A 19410-nucleotide genomic window follows, 5' to 3' on the forward strand; every position below is an offset into this window, starting at 1 on the left:
TTGTTGCTGCTATAGAGAATACTAAGGTGATGTATACCACATATGAGAAATATACTTTAATCGAATATCCAAACTAACTCCCTTTATAAATTGGGACATATATTATAAACAAAATAAGCCGCTATTTTGTCCCAGAACGGGAAGCGGTGAAAATATTGCCAAAATATCCCATTAGACATCCCTATAATAGGGTGATGATTAAGGCGGGGGTATCTGGTCAGGTTAATCTTTAGTTTATACAGAAATTGCTCAGCACGGATTAAACCGGGTAACAGATACAGGTGTGTCCTTTTCCATCTTGGCCGCATCAGCGGAAAACGTGTCCGTGAGTTGCGGCAAGCGAATTACCGGGCACCTGCACGGCACAGTACGCGACGCTGCGGCACGGATCGCATCTTCCCATCCTAGGGGATCGCGGGTGCGAACGCTGAGCACTTGTCCACTAGCGGACACTTATTCGCGGGCATGCGTACAGCGGCGTGCTGCAGTGCCGGCCAAGATATAAAAAGGAAACATCTGTAGACTGATATTATTGAATCATCTATTGTCAATGTGTGACCACAGAGAGGAGTTATTGCGGCCCATTAGTGTGCCACCCAATATAATGCTTCAGTCCTGCTATATACTGAAATGACCATGAAATATAAGCAGAGACGGTAGCTGTGAATGCAGGTGAGACACCTCAGTGTCAGTGCAGAGGGAACACGGGTTCCTGTCTACTCACAGGTGAATCTGCGGCTTCAACTCAGCACTGGTTAAGCAGGTGACTCTTCTGGTGTCTGCTGGTGGCTTGCAGATTAAGGGGGGTATTCAATTAGGCTGCGAGAAGCCGTTATCGGCGATAATTTATCGCCAATGACGTCATTTTCGCCAGTTTCACTTATCCCCATATTCAATTACAGAGACTTTGCGCCGGTGTGAAAAATCTCTGTAAAAAAAAACGGGGATAAGTTTTCACCACTGTTTAGGTGGCAAAAAAAAGTGCAGAATTGGAGTTTAGGGGTGCAGGCTTAAAAAAAATAATAGCATGCAGCCTTTGTAATGTCCCCTTAAAGTAATCTGTGTCCAAAAATTTTTAAAAAAAAAAAGTTCTTTAGGACATCCAAAAAAAAAAAGGACTTTAATTTTGGGGAGAAAAAAAAAAAATATTGGGGGACAAACTTCTAAACTAGTGAAATCGATCGCGGGGAGGGGGGGGCTTCCCAAGTACCCGGCAGGTGTTTTCTATAATGCGGGTGGTAGTGGCAGGGGCATTTTTTGAAGAATTTTCAAAAATCACTTTAGGAACTTAAAAATATGCTTGCACCCATTTTCATGTACCCCAAATTTGATGGGACTAGTTTACCCCTCAAAAAAAGCTAAATGCTATTCTTCACCACCTTAGCAAAGCCGCATTTATGCACCTGCCACATCTATTTAAAACCCCCGACTACCTTCAGCAGGCCAAATCGGGGGTACCCACAGCGATCCCCCCATGTCAGACCATCTTAAGGGGGGAGCCAGGATGATTTCCCGAAAATTCCTAGGAATTTGATACTTACCATTCCGCCGGGTTCAGTTTTCACCGGATCCTAATTGAATACTGGGATAAGCGGGTACGCGCCCGATACTTTATCCCAGTAAAAAAACGGCGAAAAGTCCGACCTCTGACTTTTCGCCCCATATTGAGTATGGCCCTTAGCGCCAAAATCCACATACTGTAAATCCAGATCAGAAGCCAGCACTTCGCTATGAAAGTGCAATGTAGTTATGGCACTGGGACCGTCCTGTACGTGACCTAGAGACACATTGATATGTGGGCGAGAAACCATTCGTTTTCCACTGTATTGTCTACAGCTCATCAAGTGGAGTATTACCTATAATCGAGTATGTGTCACTAGCTGGTTATAGAAGGCTAATAATTATCCTAAGATTGTGGTGAATATATACATACATACACACACACATATATATATATATATATATTTACAAACACACACACATACAGCTTTTTATACATTCCTGGGAGTGTCATTCATATTTTATGAATGTATTGTGTTGTTTATTACACATTTATATGTGCTATTATAATAAATGCAGTTACTATTTTGATGTTATATCTGTATTTTGGCTGATCTGTGCAGCGCAAACCATCTTTTCGTCTAAATGGTCAGCAGCTCTATTAGGAACAACTAATCCGATTTTGGCCACACTGATCTCACATAGAGAGAAATACAGAGATCAGGGTTAGTACAAAACGGTATGTTACTACTGCCCACCTGTGTGCCATGCAGGGAACAGGTTGGATGAGTGGAAATATAGTGTTCATTCTAGGCCCAGCGCTGGGCAGGGCGCCAGACCCTAAAAAGGGCACTGTTGCGTGTTATCTCTATTTCTACGAAGTCCATAGGGTTCCACAGGATACCTTGGGGTATAGGTGATGACATCAGGCATCGGGCACCATAGAGTTAAGTTTTCAGACTCCCAGGATGCACTAGGGTCCCCCTCCTATACCCCGCCCCCGAGCCAAGGCATCTCAGTTACGTACCAAACCATAGGCCGGAGGAGGAGAAGGAAGAGAGAGAAAGAAGATCTGGACACACACAAGAATCACATTATCACCAGAGGGAGACGGAAAAAACGGTGACCAGAGCAAAGCCCATCTGCAGCACAGGTGCGACAGGGCGGGAGTCCTGTGGAACCATATGGACTTCGTAGAAATAGAGATAACAAAGGTAAGTTCTTACCATATCTCATATTTTCTACATCAGGGTCCATAGGGTATCCACAGGATACCTTGGGGATGTCCCAAAGCAGTATCCTTTAAGGGTGGGGATGCTCCTGTGTTGAAAGGAGAATCCGCCGCCCGAAGGAAGCATCCTGAGAGGCAAAGGTGTCAAACGCGTAATACCTCACAAAAGGTATGGACCGAGGACCATGTGGCAGCCTTGGAGATCTGGACTGCAGAGGCACCATGTCGAGCAGCCCACGAAGGACCCACAGACCTAGTGGAATTAGACCTCACAGAGGAAGGAACCGGAAGGCCTTCATGAAGATAAGCTTCAGAAATGGCCATACGAATCCAGCCTGCCAAAGTTTGCTTTGAAGCAGGCCAACCCTTTTTACGAAAGCCATAGAGGACAAACAAGGCATCCGACTTCCTAAATGAAGAAGTGCGGTCAACATAAATCCTTAAGGCCAGCACAACGTCCAAAGTGGCCTCACCCACTGAAAGATCAGGTCAGTTAAAAGCCGCCACAACGATTTCCTCGTTGATGTGAAAACTGGAAACAACTTTAGGAAGGAAACCAGGACGAGTGCGCAGCACCGCCCTGTTCCTATGAAAAATCAGAAAAGGGGGTCTACATGAGAGAGCCCCTAAGTCAGAAACACGTCTGGCCGAAGCAATGGCCAGATAGAAAATTGTTTTAGCTGTCAGCCATTTGAGGTCCACTGAGCCCAGTGGTTCAAACTGCGGTCCCTGGAGAGCCCTCAGGACCACAGCTAAATCCCAAGGCGCCACCGGTGGAACAAAAGGTGGCTGAATTCTGAGAACACCTTGCATAAAGGTGCGCACATCAGGGATTGCAGCAATCCTACGATGGAACCAGACGGATAGGGCAGACACCTGCACCTTCAGAGACGCAAGGCGAAGCCCATGGTCCAGTCCTGCCTTTAGGAAAGCTAACACTCTAGACAGACGGAACTCCCGAGGAGCATAACTTCTCGGCCGACACCACTGGAAGAACGTATGCCACACATGATGGTATATCCTTGCAGAGGATGGTTTCCGAGCCCTTAGCATTGTTTGCACTACAGAGCTGAAAAACCCCCTGGACTTTAACATGGCCGTCTCAACAGCCGAGTCAGGTCCGGGTGAAGACAAGGACCCTGTGACAGGAGGTCCGGGCGTAACGGCAACCGCAGAGGAATGTCCACGGACAGTCCCTGGAGGTCTGAGAACCAGTGCCTCCGGGGCCACGTGGGAGCTATCAACAGGAGCGTCCCTCCTTCCTGTTTGAATTTCCAAATTACCCATGGAAGAAGGGAAAACGGAGGAAACAGATAAGCAAACCGGAACATCCACCGGACGGACAGAGCATCCACCAGAGACGCCTTTTCGTCTCTTGTGCGAGACCCGTACACCGGCAACTTGTTGTTGTGCCATGACGCCATAAGGTCGATCTCTGGAAGACCCCACCTGTCCACCAGAAGTTGAAAGACGTCCTGGTGCAGAGACCATTCCCCTGGATGAACATCCTGGCGACTGAGAAAGTCCGCCTCCCAGTTTAGGACTCCCGGGATGAATACGGCTGATATGGCCGGGAGACTGCGCTCCGCCCAAACCAGGATTCGGGACACCTCTACGAGAGCCGCCCGACTTCGGGTTCCTCCTTGCCGATTTATGTAGGCCACGGTGGTAGCGTTGTCCGACTGGACCTGCACTGGGTGACCTTGGAGAACCCGATGTGCCTGCTGGAGAGCATTGAAAACCGCGCGGAGCTCCAAGATTATTATTGGAAGCTCTGCTTCCGCCCGAGTCCACCTGCCCTGGAACAAGTGTGGACCCGTGACTGCTCCCCAGCCCCCGAAGACTGGCGTCCGTTATCAACAGGACCCAATTCGCCACCCAGAACGGACGACCCTTGTTGAGATGGGTCGTCTGCAACCACCAGGCTAGGGACAGGCGAACCTCCGGAGTGAGCACCATCGTCTGGGATTTTAGACTCTGAGGCAGTCCATTCCATTTGGACAGGATCAATTACTGCAGAGGTCTGGAGTGAAACTGGGCATATTCCACCATGTCGAATACTGACACCATGGAGCCCAGTAACCTCATCGCCGAGTGCAGAGACACACGACGATTCTGCAGACAACTGCGCACCCTCAACTGCAAGGCAGAGATCTTTTCCCCCGTCACAAAGATCCTTTGCTGTCCGGAGTCCAATAAGGCTCCGAGGTACAGAATCCTCTGAGACGGGATCAGGGTGGACTTCTGCCAGTTTATCAACCAGCCGTGCCGTTGCAGTACTGTAATAGTCAGAGCCAAGTGGCGTAGAAGGAGCTCTGGAGATCCTGCCACCAACAGAAGGTCGTCCAAGTACGGCAACATACGGACTCCCTGCAGCCGCAGGGAAGCCGCTATGACCGCCATCACCTTGAATACACGTGGTGTCGTCGCCAGCAAAAAAGGTAACGCCCGGAACTGAAAGTGGTCGTTGCGGATTGCAAACCTGAGGAACTGTTGAGACGGGATTAGAGTGGACTTCTGCCAGTTTATCAACCAGCCGTGCCGGTGCAGTAGGGCAATGGTCAGGTCCAGGTGACGCAGAAAGAGCTCCGGCGATACTGCCACTAAGAGAAGGTCGTCCAAGTACGGCAACATGCGGACTCCCTGCAGCCGCAGAGAAGCCGCCATGACCGCCATCACCTAGGTGAACACACGCGGTGCTGTCGCCAGGCCAAAAGGCAACGCCCGAAACTGAAAGTGGTCGCTGCGGATTGCAAACCTGAGGAACTGTTGATGGCACAAAAGAATAGGGCCATGCAGGTAAGCGTCCTGTATGTCCAACGACACCATGTAATCCCCAGGTTCCAGCGCCAGAATGATGGACCGTAGGGTCTCCATCCGAAACCTCGGCACCCGCAAAGACCTGTTGAGTGCTTTGAGGTTGAGGATCGGACGATACGACCCATTGGGTTTCTGCACCAAAAACAGATTGGAATAGAAACCCTGGCCCCTCTGGGAGAATGGAACAGGCACTATAACTCCAGCCTGGAGCATAGTGTGCAAAACCTTCCGCAGTTCCAAGGCTTTGTTCCGGTCTGATGGAAGACCCGTGGTGAAGAATCGAGACGGGGGCCTGTGCCGAAAGGAGAGGGCATACCCGTGAGAAACCACCTCGAGAACCCAAGTGTCTGTCGTGGTAACCGACCAACACTGGGCGAACTGCAGCAGGCGGCCTCCCACTTTGGGATCCCCCAAAGGGAGGCCCGGACCGTCAGGCCGCAGGCTTGTCATCTGGTTTAGGGGCCGGACGTCTGGTACTCCAGGCCGGTTTCCGGGGCTTGGCCGATTTTTTGGGGCCAGCCTGACGGGGAAAATCCTGTGCTTTGGCCCACCCTGGGCCCTGTAAGGCCGAAAGGACGACGTACCTGAACTGGAAGAAACTGCAGCAGACGGGAGACATGCAGATTTGGCTGCCGCCAGCGTGGCTACAATTTTGTCCAGATCCGGACCAAATAGGACTTCTCCATTAAAAGGCAAAGCTTCCAAGCCCTTTTTGGAATCAGCATCCGCCTTCCAAGATCGCAACCATAAGGTGCGACGAGCAGCTACAGCTGCCGAAGAAATCCGAGACGCCAGGTTACTGAAATCCAAAGCCGCTTCATTGATATAAGTGGCCGAATCCCAGAGATTGCCTATCAACTCGAAAGACGCCTCCAAACTATCAACCCAGCGCTCCATAGCTCTGGCTACCCAACAAATGGCCATAGCCGGCCTAGCTGCCCCCACCGCAAGGGAATAATCGGACTTTAGGCAGATCTCCACCTTACGGTCCGTAACATCCTTCAAGGAAGACATGGAGGGCATGGGTAATGTGGCACTTCGGACTAGGCGTGTCACATGAGAAACCACCTGTGGAGGGGATTCCAACTTAGAAAAATAATTATCCGCAAACGGATAAGCCACCGCCAAGCGTCTCTGAGGCTGATACTGTTTGCCAGGATGTTTCCACGCCTCCTCTAAATGGTCCACTAACTGACCCGAAAGAGGAAACACTGTGGCGTCACCCTTAATATCCCTAAAAAAGGCATATTTAGACTTGGACACCGGAGGATCTTCATCCTCAATCACTAAAGCTGTGCGGACTGCACAAATGTCCAGGAATATACACCTTGGACCTAGCGTCTGATTCTTTAGTACGGAGAGGTTCCTGGTCAGAAAGATCCAGAATCTCCCCATCATCAGACGTCACGTCGTCATCCTCATAAGGAGCGGATAGAGACGCCATCGGCCGCTTATGTGGCCTCAACACAGACTCCCCCTGTAACACGTCCGACAAGTGCTGTACAGAACTTGTCAGTGAATTAACCCACGCAGGCTCCTGAGAGACTTGGGGAAGGGAAATAGGGAGACTGTGGGGTACCATCAATTGTCTCGGGAAACCACTGACTGCTGGGACAATCGAATCTGTGAGAACGCAGGCTGCGGAGCTAACTGGCCCACGAGGGTTGTAAGCGCTATGGCGAAACAAGCCCAGGGCGGCTCCTGTACCGGAGCCGTGACAGTAATTGGCCGCGCCAATAAATAACACTGCCGACATACACATAAGCTGGAGAGGAAAGTCACTCTCAGACATGATAAGTATGTGACCCCTCTCACTGATACTTGTTAGTACAGTGTGAGACCACCCTGCAATCACAGCACCGCAAGGGCTTTAGCAGAAAAAGATCAGGGACAGTGAAAAGGCTGACAGTAGAAAGTGAAAGTACAGGCAGCAGATGCTAGCAGCAGTCACATACAATGCAAAGAAATCAATTCCTGCACTATCAGCGCTGATCCTCAACTACGCAGACACAGAGCCTGGTAGGACACAGCGCTGCATACACAGACCTTAAGCCAACGGAGGAGAGGTATGCCGGGGGACCCAGACCGCGATGCCACCGATCTTCAGCGTCCAACAGCGCTCACCATGCTTCCAGGAAAGGTGGCCACCGAGGAGCAGAGAGGAGGCCGGCCTGGGGGGAGGAGCGCTGCCACAGGGCCAGTCAGCAGAGCAGAGAGGGCTGTGTGCAGCGGGGAAGGCGCCGGCTGTGTTACAGGGAAGGCGCGCTCCCCTGGCATGCATTTAACCCCTGGGACGCCGCAGCGCTACCGCTCAGCCACGGTCCGCTGTCCCAGGGGGGTAGTGGAAGCGCAGGTTAGAACCTGGCTCCACGCTGCAGCCAGTCCCCAGGGAGCCCCCTGCCTGGGGACTCTGGACCATGTGTCAGCAGGGTCCCACCGGCTGCCCCCTTGGATTCGGCCATGGTCCCAAACATCTGGGGTCACCGCTAGCTGTGACCCCAGATGCTTACCAGCATCCCCGGATCAGTACCGGCGTTCTGGTACCGGCGGGGGTGTAGGGAAGACAGCATGGACGTCAGTAGTGACTGTCCATGCTATACATCCAGATGAGCAGCCACAGTTGCTTTGAAGAAAACTTCAGGGGCTATCCCTAGCCCCCCTCTAACAGGTGCATCTGACTCTGGCCGGGCACCAAACGAAACTGAGATGCCTTGGTTCGGGGGCGGTGTATAGGAGGGGGACCCTAGTGCATCCTGGGATGCTGAAAACTTAACTCTATGGTGCCCGATGCCTGACGTCATCACCTATACCCAAACGTATCCTGTGGATACCCTATGGACCCTGATGTAGAAAGTAGGTTATGAAACCCGACCAGGATGCACCCTAGGTGGTCCACTCCGTGCGCAGAGTGGCCGCCTGCAAAGAGAACAATAGTTTCACCTGCCAGCGCTTGTTCACTTCATGTCCACATGTTTACTGTGCTGGTAATGTAATCTTCACAGGCATGTGTCATTTCCAAATGTCCCTAGCTATTTATCAACAATTACATAAGTCTCTATGTCCACACTGTAAGTCCCTTATCAGAGCTATATACTAATTAAATATATATATATATATATATATATATATATATATATATATATATATATATATTACACACACACACACACTTATTTATTGAAAAACAATTATATAGTTAATTCTAATGTTACCATAAATCATGAATATTTTGATCATTTCAAAAAGCTAACCAGGGAAAGTGGTAAAATATTTTTTTTTTATATATATAAATTCTTTATTTAAATTTTTCAAAGAAAAACTGAATTTCCAACATATATACTTATACAGGGGAATAATTGCTCTTACAATTAAAAATGTAGCAATAATGTTCCAAAAGCAAATGTAATCAAAACAAAGCTCGAAATACAGAAAAGCCAGGGGAGGAAGGGGGGGGGGGGGGTAGACAAGGGAAGATGGTCAAGGAAATTTTGAGGTGGGGAGATGAGCAAATGGAGCAAGTCAGACAAAATATTATAAAATAATAACAGGTGGGGTGTTAGTTAATCATTATGAAGGATTGCACTGCCATCTGCTGTTTAATTGCAAGTACTGCAAATAGGTTAACCAAAAAAAATAAAATAAATAACTTCCAGCCACTAGAGGTCAGCAAACTGACCACTATGCGAGAAAAGAGAGTGCGTACTGTATACTGTCATTTTCTTATCTGCAACTGAATGAGACGTTCAACATTTCAAACTAATCAATTGGCTCCTGGGGGCACTATTATTAATGATCCATTTTTTGACCCAATGATAACCTCTTATCGCAGCTAATTTGGCAAGGAAGCAGCCTCCATAATAATAGGTTTCTATTTGAAAATGGGGGGGGGGGGGGGGGGAATCACAGCAGGTATGGCCGATATCCACTGTGATACATTTGGGGGATACTTAATGTTTTTGGGACCCCCCCCCCCAAAAAAAAACAAAACACAACAGATGTTATAGGTGAATATCCCACGAATAATGTCATTGATTATGAGCAAACTTCCTGCACAAGTGCCTAAATATCACGTCCAGATGTCTCCTTATACATCTAGGCACGAGACGCCTGGCACATAGAATCTAGGCGTGCCGCACACAGAATCTAGGCGTGCCGCATATTCATTTTAATCAACAGAAGCTGCTTGTGCTACCTATTTGCATTGCTGTGCGAATAAGATGCACTTGAAGGTAAAAAGTTGCGCGAAAAACGCTCAGCGCTACCGAGACACGCCACGGCATAGCATGTCTAGAAGGGCCGTTTAAGGAAGTAAGTGGACACATCTGTATGCTTTGACCAGCAAATGTTATTTTACTATTTGGTAAGTAATGATACAAATGAAATAGCGAATTTAGTATACACAAAAATACAGGTATACATTAAAAAAACAAACAAAAAAAAAAATCTAAAATGTACTACATTGCTTTACTATGCAGGTAAATTAGGTAGCTTTTCAGAACAGAAGTGTGTTTTCTGTTATATACTATAAGGCGCTATTTACAGCAGCTCCCGTTTAGGTTTAGCGAAGAAACACATCATTATACCATCCATAAATGTATAACACGTAATAGAACCACCACACGTGGTCTTGATTTAGCCTTCCAGAGCTTAGAGAACACGAATACTGTTGCATATGAGATCTAACAACTGATAGTCACAATAACCATAGTTACAAGTCATACTGTACGGAGCCAAATACTTTGCAGTGTAGATAAGCCAGCTGCTCCGATTGTGTACGTTTCACGAGAGGATACCACTCCCAATATGGCAGCTCTACCACTACATATCCCAGTTTCCGCAACTGCCGCCTTTTCATGTTGTGAAGGCCCAAGAGGCGTTGCGTTCCATAGCAGTAATGATTGCGATTTGTAACTTGTATTGCCAGCTTTAGGGTGTCCGTTCGGCATGTAGGACTTTGACCTAACTTTTTCCCCAAGTTCATCTTGTACAATAAGTCATCCGTGATACTAAGAGCACTGTTTTTCTTAAGCTTCTGAATGGAGGCATCCGCTAAACGATCGTCATTATTTTCCGAGGTTTGTTTTGAGATCGTATCCAGTAATTGACTGGCGAGGCCATCAGTGACCTCAAGACTGAAGGGCTTCACTTGAGTTTGGCCACCTGTAGAGACACCGGCGTTGATAGCGATAGGCTTGTTATAGATATCAAAGTGAACCTCCAGATCTTTCGATCTGGTATGAGGCAAAATCATGTGGTTCTTTACAAACTCCGCCCCGCCCAACATACTTTCCAGCAATGAGGCAGCTTTAAGGAACTCGGCCTTCACGTAGATGTCCCGGGTGGACAAGTTCACAAGCATTTCTGTTATTTCTTGCTGGAGCTCTGATGAAAGAGTTTCTCCTTTGTATTCGGGACATTCAATTTGTACACTGCCTGATATAGTGAAGAGATCCTTCTTAAGTTCAAACAAGCTTATTTTAGTGGACTGTGCGATAAACTTCTCGCTTAAAGCCAATTCGATCAGATCCAATGGGAACCGTTTGCAGAAGGCCAGGGCCATCAGGCAAGTGAGGAAATGCTCCGGATAGATCTCAAATTCCCTCAGACGTTTGCGGATTTCAATGATCAAGGCGGGGTAAAAGGTATCAGCATTGGACGGTTCATGGGTAAGAATGCCAAAGGCCCACAGGAACTTGGCGATGTCTTTGCTCCGACAGTAGGACACGCGGTCTGGAATAGCCAAGGCTACGGCATCCATGAGGTCCTCATTCATGATATGCATTGAGGCAAAGGACAGGGTGACGTGCATGATACCCTGAATGCCCATATTAGGTATGCGTTTAGGAACAACCTTCCCAACTTGCCGGAAAAAGTCTGTGTGGTCTACACGGGTGAATCTGAACATCTTGAGGACATTCACCAAGGAGTAACTGCTAATGTCTTCCATATTTTCTATAATTATATCACCAAATTTTCTCATGACGTACTCCGATAATCCGTTACCAGTCTTAAAATATCCTAGACAAACAGTACCGATTTCTTCTACATTAATGCAGTTAAGGTACCGTAGGACCATAGAGTCAAGTTTTTTTATCAACTCTTTAGGGGCACGCCTCCCTTCACCGATAATGTATATGAGTTGTATTACCTGGGCTAACTCTAAGTCCATACAATGTAACTGCATGTAGCTGTACATGTTGTCCAAGAACTTAGGGATACTGCAACAGAGACACCTCCAAGTGTCTGCCACACGCAACAACTCACTAGTAGATAGGCTCCACACCCGCCGACTAAACTCTAACTCATAATCTTTCAGCATGGGCTGTTTTGCGGGAATCTTGAGTCGGACAAAGGCATCAAGCACGCGCATGAGCTCTGCGTTGGTGAAAAGGTGAAGTTTTTCAGTGCTGCGGCTACAGAGCATCTCAAGATTTTTATTTGATTTTAGCGTCCCAATTTGCCTTTTGGGTAGATAACTTAACTTCTCCCAAACTTCTGCCATTTTGCTAGTGGCTAGATCACCGTTAAGAGCCACCTCCTGTAAAATGCCGGCACGCTCCGAATTGGAAGTGTCTATTGGATGATCGGCACTGTAGCACAGAGATTTGTATTCCGGTCGACACTGTTGAAAAAACCTTGGATCTGCCAAAGTGTCGAATGATTCCATAGAATGTGGTTTCTCTGCTCGGCTATCCGTGTAAGAGTCTAGAAGTCTTGTTTCAGGTGTCTTTCTAGCACCCGCTAAAATTAGGTTTTTATTTTTAGGGAAAGTCCGGGATCTAGTGGTGGCAGGTTGTCTTTTATAGTCAAGTTCTGTTTTTCCTTTCCAGTTGTCGACAATTTCTGAAGAGTGAGCAGTAGGGTTGCAGAGATCCCGGCTCTCTGGAAGGTCGACTGCATAGCAGTCGGCTTTTTTGAAATCGGCAGATGTTTTTGCAGTCTGAATAGCAGTAGACTGTCCACCTGGAGCCTTAGTACTTGACCACCTAGCAAATGATGAGAAAGCGCCTGCCCGACAAACACCTACTTGTAATCTTCGATATATCGCGCAAGTCATTGATCTTGCAGTAGCCATGGGTCTCGCAGTGCCGAGTCAGATCGGTGTCCAAATACTGAAAAAGGGCAGACGAAGAATGAAGATAAGTGTCTTCCATCTATATAATTAATGAGGTCTTAAATCGTACAGAAATAAAATCTGACTGAAAGGAACACACATAATTGGGAACATCCATGCAAGATGAGATTTCCTTTCCTTCGCAGGAACAGAGGTTGGCGTCTTAAATCCTCCGAAAGTCTCACAATACAACCGCAAACTATGTCATACTCTTGGGTGCTTATGTTAATTTGTTTCTAAAGTTGAATACATCAGTCCTGAAATAATGTGCGATTGCAGGGAAGAAAATCTTCTAACGCAGCTTAGAAAATTAAATCTAACCCCTGACCAGGGTCTGTGGGTAACGCTATGCTGGTTTTCATAAATGCTAGTGTCGCAACCCGTGCAGTTCCTCTTTCCTGCCTGGGGTGTCGCTTTCTGCTCTATTGGTTCTAGCTCAATCAGGTGATGCAACAAACTGCTGAGATACAGACCAGAGTGTGCTAGAAGCACCAGAGCAGAGAGTGACACCCCAGGCAGGATAGAGGAACTGCACGGGTTGCGACAGGAGCAGGGAGCTAGAATGAACACTGAATGCCAATGGAAGCATTTTGTCAGCTTCAGTCACGGATAGAGAATTCCTCACAGACAGCAGTATCAGGCAAGTCCAGCAATGTGCATCATTTTATATTTGAAGACGGTCTATATGTATGTATACAGATGTGTCCACATACTCCTATCCTTGTTGCGTCATATGGCACGAGACGTATAGCGTGACTTACGCGCTCCACCACGGTGATGCCGGCGCTTGAGAACTTTTTCCCAAATGTGACGCCTTAATACACTAACAATGTACTAAGTACTTAGTTTTTGTCAAAAAAAAAATGCTAATCCTAACTGGTATAAAGTAGCAGATTAAGTATGGCGCAAGTCAGTCGTGTAGGACCTGAGTCTTTGTCTTTTTACCCAGATAATGTACATTTTTCCTGAATTTTGCTAATAGTGTGCTACATGTGTGCCCTCGTACACTATTGCTGAAGTCGCAGCAAACAGAACCTCTCGGTGTGCCATATTTCCAGCATCTAATTCGCATAAATAAAACGACAGGAAGTGACAATGCTCGATTACACTTGTCAGACGATGCAGCGTCTACGTCTTTTCCTCCTGCCAAGTTCCCTTGTTAGTGTTCATACTAGGGGGTCAATCCGAAATCGGTAGGTAATGACGCCGGATGTGTTCCTGGCGGATGTAATACCGACGCCGGAAGCCCGAACAGTGGAGATCCCGACTGGGGCTGGTAAGTACACTAACCCTTCCCACTTCCCCCCTAACCCTCCCTTAGTGGTGCCTAACCGTAACTTACCGCTAGTGCTGCCTAACCCTAAACTCCCCCTTCCCACACCCTAAACCTAACCCTCCCAATGGGGTACTGAACCCTAAACTCCCCCCAGTGGTGCCTAACCCTAACCCCCCCTTCATGCACCCTAAACCTAACCCTCCCGCAAGGGTGACTAACCCTAAACTCTCCCCCCCCTCCCCAATAGTGCCTAACCCTAACCCACCCTTCCCCTAGCCTAACCCTACATTCCCCCGGGGGTGCCTAAAACTAAACTAACCCCCCCACCTGTGCTAACAGTCCCCGCTTACCTTCATTAGGGATGCCGGCTGTCAGGAATTTGATATCTGGCTAAAGATAGGCGTCGGGATTTAGACACCTATCTTTAGTACCAGGTTGGACTTCCAGCGTCGGCCGGCAGTAAATTAACCGCATCCCGGTCAATCCATATCAAATGGTCCAGAATTAAATTAATTGGCTGCTTGACCATTTAAAAATAAAATAAAAATAAATTGTGTGTGATGACCCCTATAAGGTACGGTAGTAGTCAGAAACCACCATTAGTTTATTTTTATTTACCTTGATATGAAGATGGCGGCCATTTTTGTATCATGGCGTATGACATTTTTCACTGTTGCGGACGTTTGGGGTAAATGCAATATCTCAGCTCAGAAAAGTCAGGACAGCTGGGATAAAAAACACTATTTTCAGCACATTTTTTTGTCACATAACTATTTCCCTACCCCACTTTCTTATGACTGAAATTGAAGCCCAAAGCGAATTGTCAGATTTGAAATAAAAAATAAAATTAAATTTTTTTGGATTGTATTTTAGTGGGAAGGAATCAAATTTCAGAACTGTAATTTTTTGGGGGGATAGCTATATGCTCAAAGAGTTCCCAAACAAATTTTGAGTTATCTAACTTGTCTACTTTTTTTTTTTTTTTTATTATTATTAGAGCACTTTGAAATTCATTGTTTTTCTGTTTTTCACCTAAATTGACCTGTAATATCTCTGGTGGGCGACCTGATAAAAATGTCAGATTCACAGCACACACAGTGCTCTATGAGGGGTAACAAAAAACAAAAAAATTGGCGTTTGATATCCCATGTGGAACAAAATTACACCAAGCTGAATACCTTGGTAAACCCAAATATTACATATAATTCCTCTGTAGGTAAATATTCATTAAAATAGCCTTTTTTTATATATTTTAGTCAGAATGTAAAACAGTGATTATACAAAGGCAGAACTGGCTCGTTGTTACCCATTTCTGCCTTTGTCAATCACCATTTTACAGGCGGTGATCACTGCACCGCAACGTTTCCCACCTTCGGGAGGGGACGGCATCCGCCATGTTGTGTTAGCGGGGCGCCGGCAAAATGACAGGGCACATTCTGAAATGGAGCAGGGCGCGGCATACCGCTAAAACAGCCTAGCAGGGGCGCTGCTTGTGCTTCGACTGCAACTTTGTACGCATTTCAAACTAATTCCTGTAAGGTTACGGTCGCAGCACAGCATCTCTAGTACACTTTGAGTGGTGTTTTGCTGCATCTGCAGTGTTAATAAGGTGCAGTTCATCCTTCATGCCTGGGGTTGTCGCTCTCTGCTCTGGTGCTTCTAGCACACTCAGCTGATGCATCAAACTGCTGAGATACAGACCAGAGTGTGCTAAAAGCACCAGAGCAGAGAGCGACACCCCAGGCAGGAAAGAGGAACTGCACAGGTTGTGACAGGTGGAGGGTGCTAGAATGAACACTAGTCACGCCGGGCATCTCGTCAGTATGGCGTATAGGCGCTAGGTGTACGAGGACACATCTGTAAGTACTTAGGATTGGTATTTTTGTTGCAAAAGAATTGGTATAAAGTAGCAGTTCAACGCACATATTTTAAGAGAAACTCCCACAGCGCGGCTAAGGGCCATATTCAGTTATTCGCCGTCACGGCAGCTCTTCAGGGGATAAAGTATCAGGAGCGTGCCTGTGTATCCCCGTATTCAATTAGGAATCAGCTAAAACGGGACCCGGCGAAAAGGTAAGTATTGAAAACTCCTGTCACTTTTGGGGAAATCAGCCTGTCACCCCCCAAAAGATAGTCTGACATGGGGGATCACTATGGCTACCCCCGAATTGGCCTGCTAAAGGTATATGGGATTTTTAAATGGCCGCAACAGGTGCTTTAATGCGTCTTTAAAGAAGTGGTGAAGAATAGCATTTAGCTTTATTTTTTTAAATAACTAGTCCCATCAAATTTGGGGTACATGAAAATGGGTGCAAGCATATTTTGAAAATCCACCTGCCGCAACCAAGCGCATTCTAAAAAACACCTGCCGCATACTTGGGGACCACCCCTGAGTCTATTTCGCTAGTTTTTTTCGTTTGTCCCCCCAATTTTTTTTTTCGCCCCCAAAATGAAACCAATTTTTTTGCGGTGTCCTATTGAACTTTTAAAATAATTTTTTGGACAGATTACTTTAAGGGGACATTCCAAGGGGTGCAGGGTACTTTTTTTTTTTTTTTTTTTTTAAGTCTGCACCCCAAAACCCCAATTCTGCACTTTTTTTTCGCCACCTATTCAGTGGTGAAAACTTATCCCCGGATTTTGACAAAGACTTTTCGCACCTGCGAAAAGTCTTTGAAATTGAATATGGGGAGAAGTGAAGATGGCGAAAATTACGTCATTGGCGATAAATTATCGCCGATACCAGACTTTTTGCTTCTAATTGAATACGGCCCTAAGTCACAAAGGCTATTTGGCGTGATTTGAGGATAGGTAAACGTGGACACATCTATAGGCTCCTGATCCCACCACTAACATCTTTTGTTTCCAAACACAAAATGAAGAGTTTCCTGTAACAGTGGGCAATTCTGGTAACTGCTGCAAAGGACAATTCAGGTGTTAGAATTCATCAACCAAAATGCACCGTAACCTCTTTGTGGATATAAAAGCATAATGTAAAGAAAAAATAATAAAATTTGCACATTTATTTGAATGTATTACTGGCAAAACTGAAAGTTGTGCTGTGCTAAGCCTTTACATGGAAATAGCTAATAATCAAATCTGTGCCTCGTAAGTTCTTTTTATTTTTAACATTTTTCAAAACTCTAGAATTTTTTCGATGTCACAATTTAGCCCTGTATGGCAACTTACACATTACTGAGCGACTGTATATCTATATGATAAAACTGACTGCTGATAAAAATGATGTCATTGTGTTGGCATGTAATGCCAGTTGGATTGAACTCTGACCCCTCCCACCTGTGTCAGTGATGTCACTTCCAGAGAATTCTGGCATAACACATCTACAGACTCCACTCCCGGCGCTATTTAATTCACGTTCAATTAAATCGAGCCCATATAGTAAAATCAAGTGCTGATAAAAAATAATTATATCACGTTAGTGAAAGTCCACAGCATGCACCTACCATGTCTTATTAAACAAAAAAAAAAACTTCCATCACACTAAGCACCCTACAAGCTTGCACCAGCTCCCTCTCAACATACGCAAAATAGTCCTGCTACTAATAATGTATTCTACTACTGCTAATGAGTGCCAGACAGGGTAATTCAATTGCTGCTCTGTCCGGGCACGAATAGCTGCGGGAACACACATTTCTGCTCACACCCTCCTGCGCTAACCAGGATATTAGATAGTTCAGCAATTTTACAGGGCTAAACCCAGTCTAATTGGAAACAAAAAGCGTGATAATTACTGGCCCAACAAAACTAATTGAATTGCTACATCCATAAAAACGTAGTACATAGAGATAGGCAGTAAAGGAACTTACATCATATATGGTACTGCTAATCACATCCTTACCATAAAGTATATGCGCTACTCACGGCTGTAGCATAGCGTATATATGTAGTTATAAGGACACTCACACGTACAGAATGTACAGCGTACAGGCAGGTAGAGGTGTCAAGGACCCTTACACCTAGAAAATATACAGTGTACAGGCAGGGATCCTAACACCTATAGAATATACAGTATAGAGGTGGGCTGGGTCCCTGACACCAATCAAAAATACATTATACAGACTGACAGGGTCTCTGACACCTATAGTATATACAATATACCAGAAAATATCTTCAGACCAGGTCCTGACTCGCCACCTATAGAATATACAGTATACAGGCGGGCTAGGGTCCTGACACCTATAAACTATACAGGTGGAAAGGATCCATGACACCTATATAATATAGATTATACAGGCTGATATAGGCAGGCAGAGTCCCTGATACATTTAAGATATAAACTACACAGGCAGATGCAGACGGGGAAGGGTCTCTGACACCTATAAAACATACAGTATATAGACGGGAAGGGTCCCTGATACCTATAGACTATGCAGAATACAGGCAGGGAGCCTGACACCTATAGAATGCATTGTATACAGTCAATAAAATATACAGTACACAGGTAAGCAGCGACCCTAACTATAGAATACATTATATACTGTATACAGGTGGCCAGGGGTCCTGGCACCTATATAATATGATGTATATTTTATACAGGCAGGAGCCATGGCACCTATAATATAAAGGATACAGGGGGGGAGGCAGGTCTGGCACCTATAGATCACATTATTTGCAGTACCCAGGCAGGCAGGGCCCTGGCACCTATAGGATACATTGTATGCAGGCTGATACAGGGGGGCATTGCCCATGTTACCAATACAATATTCAGATGAACAGGCACCCTCCTGACAACTATAGAATACATTATATACTCTATACAGGCGGTCAGGAGCCCTGGCACCTATAGAATACACTGCATACAGACAGGCAGGGCCCTGACACCTATAGAATACAGTACATACAGGCGGGCAGGGCCCTGGCACCTATAGAATACGCTGCATACAGGCGGGCAGGGCCCTGGCACCTATAGAATACGCTGCATACAGGCGGGCAGGGCCCTGGCACCTATAGAATACACTGCATACAGGCTGATACAGGCGGGCAGGGACACGCTCTCCTCTCACCGTACCTGCACTTGGAAGAGACACAAACTCCGGCACCGGCTGATGACGCAGGGAATGTCAGGCTGCCGATACGGGGGCGTGTCCCGGAAGTGGAAGGTCAGAGGCATATTGCCCACACAGTAACACGCTTCTCCTGCCAGTGAGTAGACGGACCGGCAGTGACGCCACTTGATAGGTCCATGCAGCGGACGCCCTTCGCCCCGCCCACTTACTGGCAAGCCAAGGGTAGTGCTAAGGGGCTGTGAGCCTGTGACCTATTATGTAATCTATGTACTTAGGACACTACTAACTGTGTATATACAGTATATATATATATATATATATATATATATATATGGTCCATGTCCGACAGCGGCAGCCCGACAAAGGAGGAAATCCTGATCGTCCTAAAGGTAAGTATTTACTAACCTAACCCCCCCCTAACCCTCCTTAGGGGTGCCTAAGC

At 46.5% G+C, this 19410-nt stretch overlaps 2 protein-coding genes across 3 annotated transcripts in view; both read right to left on the reverse strand.

The window, feature by feature from the left end:
* The window catches only part of UBOX5 (U-box domain containing 5), a 39525-nt gene extending 20469 nt beyond the window's left edge, over nt 1-19056 (reverse strand). The window contains exon 1 of the mRNA XM_088448932.1: nt 18971-19056. The gene's annotated coding sequence lies outside the window, so the exon portion shown is untranslated. The remainder of the gene's footprint in view (nt 1-18970) is intronic.
* FASTKD5 (FASTK mitochondrial RNA regulator 5) lies at nt 8933-19062 on the reverse strand. Of its 2 annotated transcripts, none has more exons than XM_088448930.1 (2): nt 18971-19062; nt 8933-12663 (listed from the first exon to the last, which is right to left on the reverse strand). In XM_088448930.1, exon 2 carries the CDS (start codon nt 12624-12626, stop codon nt 10260-10262), a length of 2367 nt encoding a protein of 788 aa, XP_088305056.1. In that variant the 5' UTR covers nt 12627-12663; nt 18971-19062; the 3' UTR covers nt 8933-10259. The 2 variants fall into 2 exon arrangements, with proteins under 2 accessions (XP_088305056.1, XP_088305057.1); XM_088448931.1 differs by lacking the exon at nt 18971-19062 and adding an exon at nt 17769-17923.
* Nucleotides 19063-19410: the final 348 nt, after the last annotated feature.

Source organism: Taudactylus pleione, unplaced genomic scaffold (assembly GCF_031769625.1).
Source record: "Taudactylus pleione unplaced genomic scaffold, aTauple2 ptg000472l, whole genome shotgun sequence".
Lineage (NCBI taxonomy): Eukaryota > Metazoa > Chordata > Amphibia > Anura > Myobatrachidae > Taudactylus > Taudactylus pleione.

Coding starts and splice junctions, on each gene's coding strand:
- FASTKD5 (XM_088448930.1), bottom strand. CDS start 12,626: ATGGCTACTGCAAGATCAATGACTTGCGCGATATATCGAAGATTACAA.